Genomic DNA, 19,651 nt, shown 5'->3' on the forward strand with positions numbered 1-19,651 from the left:
AATGTGATGTTCACATATGTGTGTGTATTACGATTGACACGGTCGTGGATTTTCCCACTCCCCCAGAAAAATCCCGCACAAGTCCCGGACCATAGTGGGGAAATTTTTTTTAAATTGCTCTTCAAAGAAAAACACAAAAAGAAAACCAAGATAAAATACTATTACTACTAATGATAATAATAATTATAATAATTATTATATAGAGCGGAACCTTGTATTGTTGTTTGTTGCTCACTCGGACGGGAAAAGAAATGCGCATTCAAGATATAAAGCACTTGATAGCTCCTAAGGGCTAAGCGCGAGCTTCGGCTTAGCAACTCGACAACTTTATAAGAAGCACAAGAGTTCAACACGAAGCGTTCGATTCACCCGACTTGTTAAATGGTTAACTCACAACATCCCCATTTAATGACGCCTAGTTTCGAGCTTCTTGCATTGTAAAATTAGCTTTAAAAAAATGATGGACGTTTCCGTTAGCACATCCTCCCCAGACCGAAGCTAGCGTCTACGTAGCTAATATCTCGCGTTCCCCCTCAATTCCTCTTCGGGTCCTCAACACTGGAGCAGTAAATCATGCCTACAGTGGTGTTGATGGACGCGTCCCTGTCTATGACGAGGCCGGTGTCACAGGACAGCAGCGAGGAGTTCCAGAGGAAGAACTTGGCCGTCCATGGGCTCAATATGTTATTCGAGCACATGGCCTCCAACTACCGCTTGGAGTTCACCGCACTCATGGCCTTCTCATCCCTCTGGGAATTAGTGGTGCCGTTTACCAGGGATTATAACGCTTTACAGGTACACGCCAAGTGGTTTCCGTCCAAGACCGGGAGCTTCAGTGATTATTAATAGTAGTTCCTGTACAGGACGCCCTCAGCAACCTGGAAGACTATGACAAGACGTGCGTGGAATCAGCCCTGAATGGTGTCAGCAACGTCGTGCAGCAAGAGTGGGGAAGTGCTTGTCCCTGTCAGGTATTGGAATTAAAAGTCTCCACATGTATTTGCTCCATCGCATTTTTGTTGATGTTGTTCCCCGTTGTGTCCATAAGGTGGTGCTAGTGACCGACGGATCTCTCGGTATTGGAAAAGGTTCCCTGCGTCACTCCCTGCAATCGCTCAGGCATCGCGGTGACGACAAGAAATTCCCTCTGCCCTTCCCCTTCCCGACCAAAATGTACATCATGTGTGTTGCCAACACAGAGGAGGTACGCTAGTCATCTTCGAATTTGATTGTCTTGATTTCCGTTTTGACTCTCTTCACTGTGAGCAAACCCAGAAAACAGGTGATTGGCGTCAGTTTCCTTTGACAGTCAGGGCACTGCATAAAATTTCAGCCTCCTTGGTCGGCTGAAAACGTGTGGATAATTCTGCTCAATTCTATTTCCACAAACGCAGTATAAACCAGAATACCATGTCTCGTCTGCTGCAGGCACATAGAGCATATTATTGCAATTTTTGTCTAAAGACAATAAGCTTAATCACAGATAGTTGTGATGTCAATTACGGGTATACTTTGAAGACTCTAGGCTAAATCAAGACAATATAAATATGACACAAATTTGCACAACACAGTAAAGTTTCATACCCCCGCGCATCTCAATGATTTAAAATATTGTGGTTACCGGTTTGATGCTTTTAAAAGTGCAGGTTTCAATAACTTCTCAAACTGTCCGTCACTGAAGCAAGGAACAATATGATTGGTTGTTTGCAGATTTTTTTTTATTTATTTGTGAAGAACTGATCACTTTTACTCACATCCCAAGACCATAACAAGCATCTGTTGTGGTTGTATTCCAGTTACAGATGACAGGTGCTTTGGACAAATGGGAGGAGCTTCTTTGTCTAGGTGGAGGTGACGGACAGGTCTTCACTGTGGAGGGCCCACTGTGCATGCAAGGCGTACAGGCCATGTTTGGGTACGGCTGTCGTTGTTCAAGGATTCACTAGTAATGTCAAATGTGTCCAAAATGTGTTGCATTTTCTTTGTGTGTCTCCAGGAGATTAATTGACAGGGCCTACTGCCCCTTCCATGCTGTCCTGCACTGCGGGAACTTGTCCGCAGACGTTCAGGTGTTCCCTCGACCTGAGCCGGTGGTGGTGGATGAGGAGGTGGAACCTTTAGCCCGAACTGTCAATCCAGGTACGTTTGCTGCCAATGCTCGATAAAGTGCTCAAATGTTTCATCTGCTGATAACTTGGACAGCGTAACAGCTGAGCAATCAACTCCAACCAGTTCAACAAGTCTACAATGTATTAAGCATACCACGAGCAGGGAATCCGTTTTCTAACATTTGTAGGAAATGTAATTTCTAAATCGCAAATGGCTCATGCTGAGCTGCACATCAGCATTGCGCCCTATTTGTTGCAGATCTGGAAATCGTGGGCTTCATTGAAATCGCGGACATCTCCAGTCCTCCTGTCATATCCCGACACTTGGTGCTGCCTATCGCTGTCAACAAAGGTGAGTGTGCGCAATTCTGTGTCTTATCTGCAGTCCCCTAATGTGTTTCGTTGGAATAATTTCCCCTGAAAAAGAACGCAATGTAAACCTTCCAAATTATTTAATTGACATCATGGTCTTTGTGTTTTGCGGTTTCGTGACCTTCAGTGTAATTTGTCACCGTTGAACTGTTCAGTGAGATGGGCTCTCGAGTTTGCTCTTCTCAATCTGTGCACGGGAATGTCAAACGATCCTTATCCAAGACAGGGTTTTTTTCTCTTTTTTTTGTATCTTACCTCAACACAGAACACAGTAGATTAAAAATGAAGACAAAAAGGCTTAATAGTAACTGCAGGAAAGAATAAGAGGGGCTCCTTATCAACCAGAGAAGACTTTTAGTCTGACTGGCCAGAACGCAAGTCTAAGCCAAGACGGAGGATTCTAATGCTTACAGCAGAGCTCTGGGTCATCATGTACGTCAGGGGTGTCAAACTCATTTCATATTGTGGGCCGCATACGGCCTCGGTCGATGTCAAGTGGGCCAGACCATTAAAATTATACCATACTCTGCTATAAATAACCAAAATATGTCTTTCCTTTGTTTTGATATAGCGACGCACAAGTACATGAGGAAAATGTTGAAATGTACCTACATTTCATTTACCTAACATTTCATAAAACACCTTAGATTTCCTTCGACAAATGTGCAATTTAATTTTATCATTCACATATATGCAGTGCAACTGATCCCACTGATTGTACAAAGGCACAAAACTTGAACAATTAGTATTTAAAAATATAGTCATGCATTTTAAGATTAAACAAGATTTATAAAGAAAGGATTTTTTAAAACCATTTACACATGTGCATATGAAATCTAAATGTAACCCCCACCTACACTTTACAAACGAAAGAGAAAACAATGACTAGCGGTTAATACATGAATTGCATCTTAATAAAAATATTCATTTTGTGTCTTTTATGCTTTTTTTTTCATTTTTAAATTATCCCGCGGGCCTGATCGAACCCCCTCGGGGGCCGGTTCCGGCCCGCGGGCCGTATGTTTGACACCCCTGATGTACGTCGATCTTAGCTATAGTGGAATGTATGCAGAACGACCCCATACCTTCTGACCTCAAGCTCTTTTATACCGTTGTGAGTTATGTGACCACGGTATCGACATCTTCTGGTTGGTGAAGAGTTAATTGCCATCATGCTCGTCAAGCGACGACGGTGTCTCCTTTGTGGTTGGTTGTCTCCATCCTCGAAAAACTCGAAGCGGTCTTGCGGTCGCCGGTTCACGTCATTTACAGCAACGTCTCTCAAAAGGTGTTGCTTGCCTTTCACACTCTCCCAACACTCAGACTGTACACAAAAAAAAACTTCCCGTTCTTCATCTTAATTTTATAAGTGTCAGCCAAGCCACTAACAAAATTATATTATTTTACTTATCTGTGCTTCAACAGTTTATGCATTTCGCATTAATCCTCCTTTTGGTCTCTGCTAATAAGAGATCAAGGCATTCAAGTTCACTTTTAAAACTGACATTCTATTTATTGCGATATGAACAAATAACGGAAAAGAAAACCTACCTTGGCGCGGATAAGAGGTTCTTCCTTCCCTCCATCCCCGGACCTCGGGCGCCTTATCCATTGTGCCACATCGCAGCTTGATGGTGTTTAACGATGAACTTTGACCTTGTCTCAGATGTTGACGACGTTGGCACAGGCGGCACAGATGAGCCGGAAGAGGAAGTGTCCGCCAGTCAAATGGCAGGGAAAAGTCCAAATTTCTGCGTGCTCCTCCATGGCAGCCTAAAAGTGGAGGGCATGGTGGCACTTGTCCAGTTGGGGTGAGACAAACGTGAAAAATCTGGTCGTGTTCAGAGTTGACTATACTAAGCAGTGATTCTCAATCATCGAGCTGTGACAAATTAAGGTGCTGTGGGAAATTACCCAATTTCATTTAGCTGATTCAAAAACGGCTCATTTTAATCAGAGATGACTTCATGAGTCCCAAAAGGTTTTTGTCGCTGATTTAAAAAAAAAAAAAATCTCGCATCTCAGGGGTTTTTTTCTCCTAAAAAGGGTTGCCAGATACGGATTTTACCATGATTTGTAATCTATAGTAATGAGGTTTATGAAAAAAAATCATTAGCTGCTTCACCAAACCGTTACTTCATAAATATAACAAAATATATTACCGCATCAAGTCAGTGTCACATTTGGTTTACTATGGGAATTTTCTACTGTAAAGTGTGTGCCTTGGGTCAGATAAAGTTGGGAAACGCTGATGTTGAGATCTTAAGGTGACGTGAGTGAGTGAGTGATCTCAAGCTGATCTATTTGTAACAGGCCCGAGTGGTTCGGCATGCTGTATTCGCAAGCTGACAGCAAGAAGAAGTCCAATCTGATGATGTCACTGTTTGAACCCAGTACTGAGCCTCTGCCTTGGCTGGGGAAGATTTCCCATTTGGGACCAATCTCAGGTAACCCCCCCGCCTCCTTCTTTCCATTCACGCTGGCCTCTTGAAGCTTTGTAAAAGCTTCACTTGTGACATGCTTATCCTTCCAACACATTTTCGCTTCAAGGACAAAAGTCTTCCAGTATGTGAACATAATCAGGATGTATTAAACGGCATCAATGTCAAATCATGGCTGCCATATATACTCTGTGTCTTACACCACAACTGAACCTCGCGCTTTCTTCCTGCCTTTCAGAGGCGGCAGAAAATCCCTACGGAGAGGACGACAGTAAAAGTCCTTTCCCCGTGCAGCCGCCCGTCAAACGAAGCTACGCTCAGAATGTCACCGTGTGGATTAAAGCAAGCGGACTGCAGGTGAAGGTCTCCTGCTTGATGGCCAGGCTCATTAAAAGTGTCCCGAGAGGGGAAATTTAAACCATCATTCCCAAAAGGCATTTATGCTTTGAAGATCCGTCTCATATGCCAAAACGGTGCTTCGGAAGGAGAAAACTGTGTGGTGAATAAAACTGTTAACTGCACAAAAATACATGTCAGGTCAAGGCACAGGGCTTTGATTTAAATCATGACTAATCGCCCAAACTCCCAAACGCCCTAACCCCAAACGCCCAAACCAGGGGTGTCCAAAGTCGGTCCTCAAGGGCCGCTGTCCTGCCTGTTTTCCAGCCCTCCCAGGAGGAACACACCTGATTCAAATCATCAGGATCGTTCTAATGCTGCTTCAGAGCTGGCTGATGAGCTCATCATCTGAATCAGGTGTGTTGCAGGCGGGAGGGCTGGAAAACAGGCAGGACAGTGGCCCTCCAGGCCCGGAGCTGGACATGTCTGGCCCAAACACCAAATGCCCTAACCCTAAACCCCAAACCCCAATCGCCCAAACCCCAAAGGGGCTTCCACTAAAGACCTAACAGGAGGTTCAGTAAGGCCTTATAAAACACACACATCTCTCCGTTTTTAAATCTAAAGAAAAAACCTTTTAGAGTTTTGGACGAAACAAAAAAGAAACATTTAAAGATCATTGATTCTTATCGGGCGGTTAGCACCAATTTGAGATTGTTTTTATCCCCTTAAAGGCGAAGTCAGGTCCAAAAATGTTCTTGAGAATAATAATTTCTACCTGGTACCACTAGCCTAAAAATTGAGTTCTGATTAATAGTCGGTTTGTGGAATATGAATGAAGCAGTGAAATCTATCTCTGGGGGGGCGGCTATTTTATCACCTGCTGTCGACTGAACATGACATCACTTCGCCTCAGGGCTCGGTTTACGAATGTCACATGACCAAATCCAAAAAAAAATAGATGAGCCGTGATTGGCTGTTTTCTGAGCTAGCTGCAGGACAAAATAAAGTGGCCGAGGCGAAATATGCTGAATTCATATTCCACAGACGGAATATTAATCAGAGCGCTGTACTGTATTTACAGTAGTGGGGAGCATCGACCATACTGTTGTTCAGAACATTGTTTATTTCCTCTGGAATACAACATTTTAAGGTCATCATTTTACATTCGTTCCAGACTGATGTCCAAAAGATTCTGAGAAATGCAAGAAAACTACCTGATAAAACACAGACCTTCTACAAGGTAAAATTGCACCGCATGTTTTTTGTGTTTTTTTGGGGTGAGGGGCGGTTAACTATTAACCAGTTTTTTTTAATTTTCCCAGGAGCTGAACCGTCTGCGCAAAGCTGCTTTGGCTTTTGGATTCTGGGACCTCCTCAAAGGAGTGGCCGAGCTGCTGGAGCGGGAGTGCACGATGCTGCCCGACTCGGCTCACCCTGATGCCGCTTTCCAGCTCTCGCACGCCGCCCAGCAGCTCAAGTTGGCCAGCACCGGGGATTCCCAATACGCCGCTTTTGAGCACAACATTGTCCCCATGCACACTGACTTCTCAAGCTGAGTCACGTTAGACTTTGTGGGGAAAAAAAGGTACTCAAACATGGACGACCGTGTGGACCGAGAGTGATGTGGTGAACACCTTGTCACTTACAGGGACATCGGCTCCCAGAACCTTGTATGTGGAACTCCCAGTGTTGTGTCCAAGGACCGGCAACCCGAGGCCAAGGCCAAAGCCAAGGACTTGATTCCGAGGCCAAGGACTTGGAAAATTTTCTGAGGCAAGGCCAAGGCCAAGGATTTGAGAAATTTTCCGAGGCCAAGGACCAAGAACTGATTTTGAAGCTGAGGCCTAGCCGAGGACATGTATAAAACAATGCTATCATACCACTTGGCAGGTCTTCATGATTTGCAACACCCCTCCATCATAACCCCTTGCACTCCCTAACGCTTGAATGAAGTGTTTTTATTCGAAGAGTAGAACAGTCAGGGTACGTGTTATTTATACTGAGAAAAACAAAAATAAAAGCATATGATATACATTTATGAATTAATGTTTTAGTGCAGTAGTTTCTTAATATGAAGTAAATCAACACTCAACAGGCATGACATGGCACGGAAGACAAGTTGAGAAATGACTTTGCATAGAAATCAATCACTGAGTGCAGAAAAAGCGGTAATCTCTGCAGTGATAATTTTAAAGTTTACCGGCAGCGAGTCCCAGGGACTCGCTGATCAGAAAAGTATGAGTGCCATTATGGATTGAGAGAGTCCCAAATTTCGAATTCTGAAATGGTCTACTTATTCAATTGCATATGATAACACAAACAACATTTATATTAAGGTGTTTTTAGCCGAAAAAAACGACCATGTATAGTAAGGCGTTTTTGGCCGAAAAAAAACGACCATGTATAGAAAGGCGTTTTTAGCCCCAAAAAACGACCATGTATAGTAAGGCGTTTTTAGCCGAAAAAAACGACCATGTAAAGCACGGCGTTTTTAGCCGAAAAAAAATGACCAGGTATAGTAAGGCGTTTTTAGCCGAAAAAAACGACCATGTAAAGCACGGTGTTTTTAGCCGAAAAAAAATGACCAGGTATAGTAAGGCGTTTTTAGCCGAAAAAAAATGACCATGTATAGTAAGGCGTTTTTAGCCGGAAAAAAAAACGACCATAAGAAGTTTTTAGCCCAAAAAAAATTGACCATGTATATAGTAAGGTGTTTTTAGCAGAAAAAAACGACCATGTATAGTAAGGAAAAAAAACAACCATGTATAGTAAGGCATTTTTAGCCGAAAAAAACGACCATGTATAGTAAGGCATTTTTAGCCCCAAAAAACGACCATGTATAGTAAGGCATTTTTAGCCCCCCAAAAAATGACCATGTATCGTAAGGCGTTTTTAGCCGAAAAAAAACGACCATAAGGCGTTTTTAGCGAAAAAAAATTGACCATGTATATAGGAAGGCATTTTTAGCCGAAAAAAACGACCATGTATAGTAAGGCATTTTTAGCCCCCAAAAAACGACCATTTATAGTAAGGAATTTTTAGCCCCAAAAAACGACCATGTATAGTAAGGCATTTTTGGTCGAAAAAAACCCGACCATGTATAGTAAGGCGTTTTTAGCCCCAAAAAAAACGACCATGTATAGTAAGGCATTTTTAGCCGGAAAAAAACCCACCATAAGGCGTTTTTAGCCGAAAAAAATGACCATGTATAGAAAGCGTTTTTAGCCCAAAAAAACGACCATGTATAGTAGGGCATTTTTGGCCGAAAAAACCCGACCATAAGGCGTTTTTAGCCGAAAAAAAATGACCATGTATAGAAAGGCGTTTTTAGCCGAAAAAAACGACCTTAAGGCGTTTTTAGCCGAAAAAAAACGACCATATATAGTAAGGTGTTTTAGCCGGAAAAAAAACGACCATGTATAGTAAGGCATTTTTAGCCCCCAAAAAACGACCATGTATATATATGTATATACCATGGTCGTTTTTTTCGGCTAAAAACGCCTTACTATACATGGTCTTTTTTTTTTTCGGCTAAAAACGCCTTACTATTCATGGTCATTTTTTTTCGGCTAAAAACGCCTTCCTATACATGGTCGTTTTTTTGGGCTAAAAACGCCTGACTATACGTGGTCGTTTTTTTCAGCTAAAAACGTCTTTCTATACATGGTCATTTTTTTCGGCCAAAAATGCCTTACTATACATGGTCGTTTTTTTGGAGCTAAAAATGCCTTATACATGGTCGTTTTTTCGGGTAAAAACGCCTTACTATACATGGTCGGTTTTTTTCGGCCAAAAATGCCTTACTAAACATGGTCGTTTTTTTCGGCCAAAAATGCCTTACTATACCTGGTCTTTTTTTTGGGCTAAAAACGCCTTACTATACATGGTCGTTTTTTTCGGCTAAAAACGCCTTACTATACATGGTCGTTTATTTGGAGCTAAAAATGCCTTATACATGGTCGTTTTTTCAGGTAAAAACGCCTTACTATACATGGTCGATTTTTTCGGCTAAAAACGCCTTACTATAACATGGTCGGGTTTTTTTTCGGCTAAAAACGCCTTACTATACATGGTCGTTTTTTTTTTCGGCTAAAAACGCCTGACTATACATGGTCGTTTTTTTCGGCTAAAAATGCCTTACTATATAAATGGTCGTTTTTTTCGGCTAAAAACGCCTGACTATACATGGTCGTTTTTTTGGGCTAAAAACGCCTTACTATACATGGTCGTTTTTTTTCGGCTAAAAACGTCTTACTATACCTGGTCTTTTTTTTTTTGGGCTAAAAACGCCTTACTATACATGGTCGTTTTTTTCGGCTAAAAACGCCTTACTATACATAGTCGGTTTTTTTCGGCCAAAAATGCCTTACTATACATGGTCGTTTTTTTCGGCCAAAAATGCCTTACTATACCTGGTCTTTTTTTTTTGGGCTAAAAACGCCTTACTATACATGGTCGTTTTTTTCAGCTAAAAACGCCTTTCTATACATGGTCATTTTTTTCGGCCAAAAATGCCTTACTATACATGGTCGTTTTTTTCGGCCAAAAATGCCTTACTATACATGGTCGTTTTTTTTCAGCTAAAAACGCCTTTCTATACATGGTCATTTTTTTCGGCCAAAAATGCCTTACTATACATGGTCGTTTTTTTGGAGCTAAAAATGCCTTATACATGGTCGTTTTTTCGGGTAAAAACGCCTTACTATACATGGTCGTTTTTTTCGGCTAAAAACGCCTTACTATACATGGTCATTTTTTTTCGGCTAAAAACGCCTTACTATTCATGGTCATTTTTTTCCGGCTAAAAACGCCTTCATATACATGGTCGTTTTTTTTGGGCTAAAAATGCCTTACTATACATGGTCGTTTTTTTTCGGCCAAAAATGCCTTACTATACCTGGTCTTTTTTTTGGGCTAAAAACGCCTTACTATACCATGGTCGTTTTTTTCGGCTAAAAACGCCTTACTATACATGGTCTTTTTTTTTTTCGGCTAAAAACGCCTTACTATTCATGGTCATTTTTTTTCGGCTAAAAACGCCTTCCTATACATGGTCGTTTTTTTGGGCTAAAAACGCCTGACTATACGTGGTCGTTTTTTTCAGCTAAAAACGTCTTTCTATACATGGTCATTTTTTTCGGCCAAAAATGCCTTACTATACATGGTCGTTTTTTTGGAGCTAAAAATGCCTTATACATGGTCGTTTTTTCGGGTAAAAACGCCTTACTATACATGGTCGTTTTTTTCGGCTAAAAACGCCTTACTATACATGGTCATTTTTTTTCGGCTAAAAACGCCTTACTGTTCATGGTCATTTTTTTTCGGCTAAAAACGCCTTCATATACATGGTCGTTTTTTTTGGGCTAAAAATGCCTTACTATACATGGTCGTTTTTTTTTCGGCCAAAAATGCCTTACTATACCTGGTCTTTTTTTTGGGCTAAAAACGCCTTACTATACCATGGTCGTTTTTTTCGGCTAAAAACGCCTTACTATACATGGTCATTTTTTTTTTCGGCTAAAAACGCCTTACTATTCATGGTCATTTTTTTTCGGCTAAAAACGCCTTCCTATACATGGTCGTTTTTTTGGGCTAAAAACGCCTGACTATACGTGGTCGTTTTTTTCAGCTAAAAACGCCTTTCTATACATGGTCATTTTTTTCGGCCAAAAATGCCTTACTATACATGGTCGTTTTTTTGGAGCTAAAAATGCCTTATTATACATGGTCGTTTTTTCGGGTAAAAACGCCTTACTATACATGGTCGGGTTTTTTTCGGCCAAAAATGCCTTACTATACATGGTCGTTTTTTTTTTCGGCCAAAAACGCTGTGATATACAGTACATGGTCGTTTTTTTTGGGCAAAAAACGCAAATGTCCTATTGTGACTTAGATGGCTGATGACATTTCAGTCACAAAAGGACATTTCTACCAATTCAAGTGGAAGGGTTGTCCACTTGAATTGGTAGAAATGACCTGTTGTGATTGAGATGGTCAGATGACATATCCCCTTTCTCCGACAGGAACTGGTGGAGAAGATCGAAGCCAAGAAAGCTGCACAAGAGCAAGAAATGACAACACAGAGCGAAATAAGAGTATCATGACTTTTAATGTGTTGTGTTGATCTTTTTTATTTTTTTATTTTTAAAAAGGTGTTTTATGCTGTCATTTATACATTTGAGTGTGACGCTGGGCTGGCTCCATGGCCCACTGGTTACTGCGTTGGAGTGCGAACGCAGAGGTCCAGGGTTCAAATCCAGCCTGTCGCGCTTGCGTGTTCTCTTCTTGCTGGCATGTTTGTTGTCCGTCCACCCTCCCATCCATTTTCTCATCCCCTTGTCCTCACAAGGGTCGGGGTCGGGGGGGTGTGCTGGAGCCTCCCCCGGCTGTCTTCGGGCCATCGGCAGAGGGGAGGGGGCACCCTCACCCGGCTGACAGCCAATCAAGAAAACCATTTGCACCGTTTTTTTTTTCGGCTAAAAACGCCTTACTATGGCTAAAAACGCCTGACTATACATGGTCGTTTTTTTCGGCTAAAAACGCCTGACTATACATGGTCGTTGTTTTTGGCTAAAAACGCCTTATATACATCGTCGGTTTTTTTCGGCCAAAAACGCCTTACTATACATGGTCGTTTTTTTGCGCTAAAAATGCCTTACTATACATGGTCGTTTTTTTCGGCTAAAAACGCCTTACTATATTATACACGGTTGTTTTTTTTTTGGGCTAAAAACGCCTTACTATACATGGTCGTTTTTTTCGGCTAAAAACGCCTTACTATACATGGTCGTTTTTTTGGGGCTAAAAATGCCTTACTATACATGGTCGTTTTTTTTCGGCCAAAAATGCCTTACTATACATGGTCGTTTTTGACGCTAAAAATCCCTTACTATACATGGTCGTTTTTTTGTGGCTAAAAATGCCTTACTATACATGTTTTTTTGTGGCTAAAAATGCCTTACTATACATGGTCGTTTTTTTTCGGCCAAAAATGCCTTACTATACATGGTCGTTTTTTGGGGGCTAAAAATGCCTTACTATACATCGTCGTTTTTTTGGGCTAAAAACGCCTTACTATACATGGTCGTTTTTTTTTCGGCCAAAAATGCATGGTTGGTTTTTTTCGGCAAAAAATGCCTTATTATACATGGTCGTTTTTTTTTGGCCAAAAATGCCTTACTATATATATAGTAAGTAATACTATATATATATATATATATATGTATATATATACATGGTCGGGTTTTTTTCGGCTAAAAACACCTTACTTTACATGGTGGTTTTTTTCGACTAAAAACGCCTTACTATACATGGTCATTTTTTTTGGGCTAAAAACGCCTTAGTATACATACATGGTCGTTTTTTTTCGGCTAAAACGCCTTCCTATACATGGTCGTTTTTTTGGGCCAAAAACGCCGTGCTATACATGGTCGTTTTTTTCGGCTAAAAACGCCTTACTATACATGGTCGGGTTTTTTCGGCTAAAAACGCCTTACTATAACATGGTCATTTATTTTCCGGCTAAAAACGCCTTACTATACATGGTCGTTTTTTTCGGCTAAAAACGCCTTACTATACATGGTCATTTTTTTTCCGGCTAAAAACGCCTTACTATTCATGGTCGTTTTTTTTCGGCTAAAAACGCCTTACTATACATGGTCATTTTTTTGGTGAAAAACGCCGTGCTATAAATGGTCGTTTTTTTCGGCTAAAAACGCCTTACTATACATGGTCGTTTTTTTTGGCCAAAAACGCCGTGCTATACATGGTCGTTTTTTTGGGGCTAAAAATGCCTTACTATACATCGTCGTTTTTTTCGGCTAAAAACGCCTTACTATACATGGTCGTTTTTTTCGGCTAAAAACGCCTTCCTATACATGGTCGTTTTTTTTCGGCTAAAAACGCCTTACTATACATGGTCATTTTTTTTCGGCCAAAAATGCCTTACTTTACATGGTCGGTTTTTTTCGGCAAAAAATGCCTTATTATACATGGTCGGTTTTTGGGGTTAAAAATGCCTTACTATACACGGTCGTTTTTTGGGGGCTAAAAATGCCTTACTATACATGGTCGTTTTTTTTTGGCCAAAAACGCCTTACTATACATGGTCGTTTTTTTGGGTTAAAAACGCCTTACTATACACGGTCGTTTTTTGGGGGCTAAAAATGCCTTACTATACATGGTCGGTTTTTTTCGGCCAAAAATGCCTTACTATACATGGTCGTTTTTTTTCCGGCCAAAAATGCCTTACTATACACGGTCGTTTTTTGGGGGCTAAAAATGCCTTACTATACATGGTCGTTTTTTTGGGGCTAAAAATGCCGTACTATACATGGTCGTTTTTTTCGGCCAAAAATGCCTTACTATACATCCATCCATTTTCCGAACCGCTTGATCCTCACTAGGATCGCGGGGGGTGCTGGAGCCTATCCCAGCCATCTCCGGGCAGTAGGCGGGGGACACCCTGAATCAGTTGCCAGCCAATCGCAGGGCACACAGAGACAAACAACCATCCACGCCCACACTCACACCTAGGGACAATTTAGAGTGTCCAATCAGCCTGACATGCATGTTTTTGGAATGTGGGAGGAAACCGGAGCACCCGGAGAAAACCCACGCAGGCCCGGGGAGAACATGCAAACTCCACACAGGGAGGCCGGAGCTGGAATCGAACCCGGTACCTCTGCACTGTGAAGCCGACGTGCTAACCACTGGACTACCGGGCCGCCCCTTACTATACATGGTCGTTTTTTTTCGGGCAAAAATGCCTTACTATACATGGTCGGGTTTTTTTTCGGCCAAAAATGCCTTACTATACATGGTCGTTTTTTTCGGCTAAAAACGCCGTGCTATACATGGTCGTTTTTTTTGGCTCAAAACGCCTTACTATACATCGTCGTTTTTTTTATTCAGCTAAAAACGCCTTACTATACATGGTCGTTTCTTTTTTCGCCCAAAAACGCCTTACTATAACATGGTCGTTTTTTTCGGCTCAAAACGCCTGACTATACATGGTCGTTTTTTTCGGCTAAAAACGCCTCACTATACATGGTCGTTTTTTTGGGCCAAAAATGCCTTACTATACATGGTCGTTTTTTTGGGGGGCTAAAAATGCCTTACTCTACAATGTAGAGTAAGGTGTTTTTAGCCAAAAAAACCCCCGACCGTGTATAGTAAGGCGTTTTTAGCCGAAAAAAACTACCATGTAGAGTCTACATGGTCGTTTTTTTCGCCTAAAAACGGCTCATCGTTCACTTCAATGAGCAGGCTCTTTGTACCGGCTCGTTCGCGACCGACACATCACTTGTGAAAATACAATACAATACAATACATGCTGATTTATATCGTGTAGGTCATTGAACAGTCAGAGGTGCTGCCAAAAAGAACCCTTTCTGCACTCAAATACAATGATATTAATTTTGATTCCGTTTGCTGCAATACAAACCGGATACTTCATACTTGACCATAAAGTTAATTTAAAACTTAGTACCTCAATTCAAAAACAAAATCTGACATTGAAAAAAACATCGTTTTGTATTTGTAAGACTGAATATGAAAATAAACAGAATTTAATTTTGAGTGAGGATCAAATACAGTTTCAAAGAAAAAAAGTCTATCGTTTCAAATTCAGATTGTACAATTCAGATTCAGTTATTCAATATGATTCAGAGTAAAATATACAAACCCATCCATTATCCGAGCCACTGACCTTCAATTCACGTAATTCAAAGTCAGTATAAACTATTTAAAAGTTATTCACGTTTAGTTTTTGGTGGCAAATATTCCGCCCCACAGCGTCACACCTAGTTTAGTTTTGGTTGTAAAGTGTCCTAGAGTGTCTTGAAAGACGCTTATAACTGAAATGTATTAATATTATTATTATAAGAAATTTCAGGGGTTATTTTTACGGACTATTCATTGTTCATGACATGTACAATTTTTTGTTTTCCTAACACACTGTCCATTCTTGTTTTCTTACAGTTCTTACAGCCGCTGTGAGACCTAACAGCCTAACATCTTGGGCCTCAGACCAGGAAATTGATGTCACAATCAAAAGATGGCTACATCTGGCTCCCGATCGGGGCGGTGACAGGAAGGAGAGCATGAGAAGAAAAGAGGACATGGAGAGCGCAACAATTTGATGGACAGAAAAATACCGTTCAAGAGTAAGCTGCATCCCAATTTGGACTTTGTGTTCACTGTTAAATAAAGAAAAGTGCATTTTTCCAGTGTATGTGGAGTTATATGTGAGGTTCACAAATTATGACAATAAACATATTTTTATAACAGTTGTTTTTGAGACTTTTTTTTTTAATGTGGGTCAAATATGGCTCATGAAAGATGTGGCTTAGTTGAGGTTGAATTCAGGCTGATATCAGGAACCTGTTCTGGCCCAGCGTCGGGCCGGAGTAGGGCCAGATATGGTTTTACAATGCGGCTCAGATCTGGGCCGAATGCGGCCCACATCATGGATGCCAGACGTGGGCCACTGCAGGACCGTCATTCATTGAGGTATGTGGGCCGAGTGTACTGCCGTGTCTGTCCCAGAGCTGGGCCAGACCAATTTTGCTACTGGGTGCAAATAAACCCTCAAGGGAGGAAGTTAAGAAAACACGGTAAGGCGCCTGTAAAAATGAGACCATCTCAAACAAACGGCCGCACAGGCGCGTGAGGAGCGACGCATCAATGAGCCTTTCTCTTCGTGGCGCGGAACCGCCTCTGCCTTTGCTTGTAGAGATGACGAAAGTTGAAAAAAAGTCCTCCAAGAAGGGATGAACAAGATACTTCAGATTGCTCTTCAGAGATGTCATATTTTGTTTCAAAGTGCACGCTTACCTAGAAACATGAGCACGAGGTGCACACGCAGGACATTGGAGAAGCTCAGTGATGTGCCGAGAGCCCTTGGCAGAGGAATGCTGAACAGGTTGGTTTTGTCAAAGATGGGAATGGACTGGGCCACGGCGACAGCTGATTGGGGAGGCACACTTGTGTTTGGATTTCGTGGGTTCAACTTTCAGACGGGTGAATGCAAACGTACCCTCGGCGAGAGCACCTAACGGGTAAAGGGGCATCCAGAGGGAATAGCGCAACCATGTGAGGATTTTCCACTCGGTGTTGAAGCATCCCAGCATGTAGAATGGATACCTGCGGCAAAGCCTCATTAGCGTTTGCATTATTTCGACATTACGCGGCTGATACAGTAGAAAGCGATATGACCTCAATGATAAAACATAAGTTGACCTTTTTGAGGACAGGTGCTCAGATGTGGGTAGCAACATTTTACATTGACTTGTCAGTAACACTTTTCACTTTGGAGTATTTTAGTCGAGAAAAGCAGTGGAAAATGGATGGATGGTCGAGAAAAATGCCAACTTTAATCTGTTAACTTCATTCTGCGACTTTCGTTTGTATCTGTTACCTTTCGGCTATTTGTTTTAATTTGTTGAAGAGACTTGCGCCTCAAGCGCTGTCACGCGGCCGCTTCACCAACTCGACTCCCGATATTGACTCTTGTTTCCACAATCAAACCCAGCCAGGCGGTCACATGAACGCAGACGGGAGCCGCGGTTGCACCCAGAAGCAAATGCAAAGCATGCGACAAAACAACAATGACGTGAGATTCGCAGTCAGTCAATCGAAGTTTACCTTACACGCTGCAAAAAAAAGCACAGCTGTCAACAACGATCACCTGTGCCTGCCTTAACATGTCCACATTTCAGCCGACAGGAACTCCCGACTCAAAGCTGTGCGGTTTCAAAAGTTATGACCGTTTCTCATAGCTGAATTTGATTGAGATTTTTCAGAAATATCTGAAATGAGATTTCAAGATTATATTTTTTCCTACATGATATTCATGCCCTTATTAAAAAATATGAAAAATCCAAAGTTATTTACCAGTTAATATTTCTAGTAGTTTTTTTCACTGACCATCTACTTAATATTTAAAATTGTAATATTTAATGGGTAATTTAAGTCATATTCTAGAGAAACGGTACTTGAGTACCGGTAATGTTTTTAGTTGGTCTGCCCGCCTCTGCAACTGCAAGCGCTTCAAGAAAATAAATGGATGGTCAGATTTTTTGAGTGGAATAACGCTCCTGCATTGACGACAGATGTGCATGCTTACCTAATTAAATGCACAGTGAGAAGTCAAAATAAGCAGTGTTCAGAAAATGACCTACCTAAATATTTCAATGGCACTCCACAGATAGAAAACAAAGAAGACCACCGGCTTATTCTGCATTTCTTCCAAGCAACCAAAAATGACAAAGAGGACGAAATTCCTCCCAAACAACTATTAAAGAGAGCGAGGATTATGTTGAGACAAACGTTCGTATTATTTCCAAAAGATTTCACGTCGTCAGACGGACCTGTATAAGATTTGGGGTCACACTTGTCCTGACCAGCCCAAAAGCAGCGTTGAGGACCTCGACGGCTGCCAGCATCTGGCAGAAGAACATGACGCTGGAAATGGTGTGAAATGTGTCGTAGAAGGAATCTGAAATATGATGCGAGCAGCGTTAGTGTGGCTATCAAGCGAGAGGGGGGAGGGGGGCATGCACACGCAGTCTCGCCTTGACCAAACTTTAGGAGGCGAATGGTCATGTTGACAAAGATCCACGAAAAGCCAAGAAACTGCACCAAGTTGTATGTAAACAAAAATCCTGTTTTCAGACAGATGGACCCTAAAAGGCAAAAAAAAAAAAAAAAAAAAAAGCATCCATCCATGACTATTTGCCAAGGTCAAACTTTAGCCAGCCGCAGATGGAGAAACTTTTGTCCACGCTCACCTTTCTCATCATGCCGCGAAGCCTTTCGTCTGATTTTTCTCTCCTTAACAAAGTACAAGGCAATTTATTCACACCAGCTTATCGTTTCTCTTTTTCTGTCTTCAAAAACTACACTGGTACCCTTACAAATTTAATTTGTTCCGTAGCCAAGCTCGTAACATAATTTACTAGCATCCCAAAATATCGTTTCAAAAATGTTGACATTTGCTAGGTGTGTTATGATGACTGTCTCCATGGCTGACAAAACGTTATTCCCTGCAAACTTTATCTCCAGCCTCTTATCCACCCGTTAAACTCATTCAGTACAAGCCAATTCTAGACCCCCCTTTTTTTTTTACCCTAAGTCTTGGAAAAATTGAAGAAAAAAAAAAGTATCTGGGGTTCAACGTGGCATATAATTTTTGGTGTAAAAATGGCCGCTGTTTCATTTGAACACTCTCAAGATCTTGTGTACTTTAAATGCAACTCTGTAAAAGACACAGTATAGTAAAACAGTCAAAGGTTATGCCTGTAATTCATTTCATTATTATTTTTTTCTACCAAATATCGGAAATGGCATTGGCCTACAAAAAAATATATATACACTGTATATATCAAGGTATCCATTGTGGCAGCTCATTGCTCACCTTCTCGGCGTCTGACTCATCGAGCCAGCACTCGAAATCAGGAGCCAAGAAGAGCGGCTTGCGTTCCTGTTTGGTCAACCTTTCCCACCATCCCCACTGTTCTTTCTTCACGCTGATGTTCACCTGACGCTGAGTGGACTTGTAAGCCACCTGTACACATCCCACAAAGTCAGTTAGGAGGCAAGGACATGAACATGAACCTGGACATGGAAGGAGTACCTCAGATGCCTGTGCTTTTACAGGTAGAAGAAACTCCAGGGTGAAGTCGTACAGGTGCTGACCTTTCGCACCATGGCTCTGGGCTACACACACAAAATATGAAATATGCCCCCCCCCCCCAAAAAAAAGAGGCCCCGCAACCCAACAAGCATCAGCAACGTAAACACCACACGTAAACACCACAGACGCACAGAAACGTCACCTTGAAAGTGAAGGATGTTTTCATGCACGTGGACGTCAACGTTCTGCAATGAGAAAAAGCAAGTTTAGGTCCATTCATACGAAGATATAATAATACATTTTATTTGTGGGCGCCTTTCTAAGAACTCAAGGACACCTTACAATAAGCAGTTAAAAACAGATATGAGCAACTTGAGCCATCTACCTGTGACGTAATGGTTACGTTGTACGGACTCCCTCAAGTCCGTACTGTTGTAGTAACTATTTATCCCCGGCTTCAGTTTTCTGACTCGAAAAACATCAATGGCAGTTACAAGTTTACCTGAGCGTCAGTCAGTTCCACGCGAAGGAAGATTTCCTCGTAGCGTTGAGCCCAGTAAACAAGAGGCGTCAATGTCATTATTGTTTTCTATTAGTCAAATTGTTCTAAATCAAACAAAAGACAGGACGATGTCTCCGTTCCGCATGCAAGCTGTTTAGCAAGCGGCCAGAACATTCCACAAACGGGCGCGTTCTCGCGCTGTCATCTCGGCGACGTGCGTGAACGCGAGAGAGCAACGCTACATCCTTCT

The 19,651-nt window shown here is 41.7% G+C and overlaps 2 protein-coding genes across 6 annotated transcripts; one reads left to right on the plus strand and one right to left on the minus strand.

The window, feature by feature from the left end:
- Nucleotides 1-241: 241 nt before the first annotated feature.
- Nucleotides 242-15,554, plus strand: ints14 (integrator complex subunit 14). 3 transcript variants are annotated; one of them, XR_015100626.1, is made up of 13 exons: nt 242-795; nt 864-971; nt 1,049-1,204; nt 1,797-1,915; nt 1,997-2,139; nt 2,368-2,460; nt 4,147-4,291; nt 4,794-4,927; nt 5,160-5,278; nt 6,438-6,503; nt 6,586-7,246; nt 11,287-11,358; nt 15,245-15,554. XR_015100626.1 is itself a non-coding variant. In XM_086108425.1 (12 exons), the coding sequence occupies exons 1-11, from the start codon at nt 574-576 to the stop codon at nt 6,817-6,819; spliced, it is 1,539 nt and encodes a 512-aa protein (XP_085964551.1). In that variant the 5' UTR covers nt 242-573; the 3' UTR covers nt 6,820-6,848; nt 6,912-7,610. The 3 variants fall into 3 exon arrangements, 2 of the variants coding, with proteins under 2 accessions (XP_085964551.1, XP_085964549.1); XM_086108425.1 differs by lacking the exons at nt 11,287-11,358; nt 15,245-15,554 and having other exon boundaries at nt 6,586-6,848; nt 6,912-7,610; XM_086108423.1 differs by lacking the exons at nt 11,287-11,358; nt 15,245-15,554 and having other exon boundaries at nt 6,586-7,609.
- Nucleotides 14,815-19,629, minus strand: hacd3 (3-hydroxyacyl-CoA dehydratase 3). 3 transcript variants are annotated; one of them, XM_086108426.1, is made up of 11 exons: nt 19,402-19,629; nt 19,102-19,144; nt 18,900-18,982; nt 18,681-18,830; nt 18,055-18,097; nt 17,839-17,949; nt 17,635-17,762; nt 17,446-17,558; nt 16,302-16,408; nt 16,100-16,231; nt 14,815-15,991 (listed from the first exon to the last, which is right to left on the minus strand). In XM_086108426.1, the coding sequence occupies exons 1-11, from the start codon at nt 19,477-19,479 to the stop codon at nt 15,867-15,869; spliced, it is 1,113 nt and encodes a 370-aa protein (XP_085964552.1). In that variant the 5' UTR covers nt 19,480-19,629; the 3' UTR covers nt 14,815-15,866. The 3 variants fall into 3 exon arrangements, with proteins under 3 accessions (XP_085964552.1, XP_085964553.1, XP_085964554.1); XM_086108427.1 differs by having other exon boundaries at nt 14,815-16,023; nt 19,402-19,628; XM_086108428.1 differs by lacking the exon at nt 17,839-17,949.
- Nucleotides 19,630-19,651: the final 22 nt, after the last annotated feature.

Source organism: Hippocampus guttulatus, chromosome 4 (genome assembly GCF_054856545.1).
Source record: "Hippocampus guttulatus isolate MCC_2025c chromosome 4, RoL_Hgut_1.0, whole genome shotgun sequence".
NCBI classification, from domain to species: Eukaryota; Metazoa; Chordata; class Actinopteri; order Syngnathiformes; family Syngnathidae; genus Hippocampus; species Hippocampus guttulatus.

What these genes read in the sequence shown, in the direction of transcription:
- ints14 (XM_086108425.1), top strand. Translation starts at nt 574, where the DNA reads ATGCCTACAGTGGTGTTGATGGACGCGTCCCTGTCTATGACGAGGCCG. An exon ending in AGCCCGAACTGTCAATCCAG is followed by an intron (nt 2,140 to 2,367) that starts GTACGTTTGCTG and finishes TATTTGTTGCAG; the next exon opens with ATCTGGAAATCGTGGGCTTC. An exon ending in GCCTATCGCTGTCAACAAAG is followed by an intron (nt 2,461 to 4,146) that starts GTGAGTGTGCGC and finishes ACCTTGTCTCAG; the next exon opens with ATGTTGACGACGTTGGCACA.
- hacd3 (XM_086108426.1), bottom strand. Translation starts at nt 19,479, where the DNA reads ATGACATTGACGCCTCTTGTTTACTGGGCTCAACGCTACGAGGAAATC. An exon ending in CCTCCTAAAGTTTGGTCAAG is followed by an intron (nt 17,763 to 17,838) that starts GCGAGACTGCGT and finishes ATCATATTTCAG; the next exon opens with ATTCCTTCTACGACACATTT. An exon ending in TGACCCCAAATCTTATACAG is followed by an intron (nt 17,559 to 17,634) that starts GTCCGTCTGACG and finishes TCTCTTTAATAG; the next exon opens with TTGTTTGGGAGGAATTTCGT.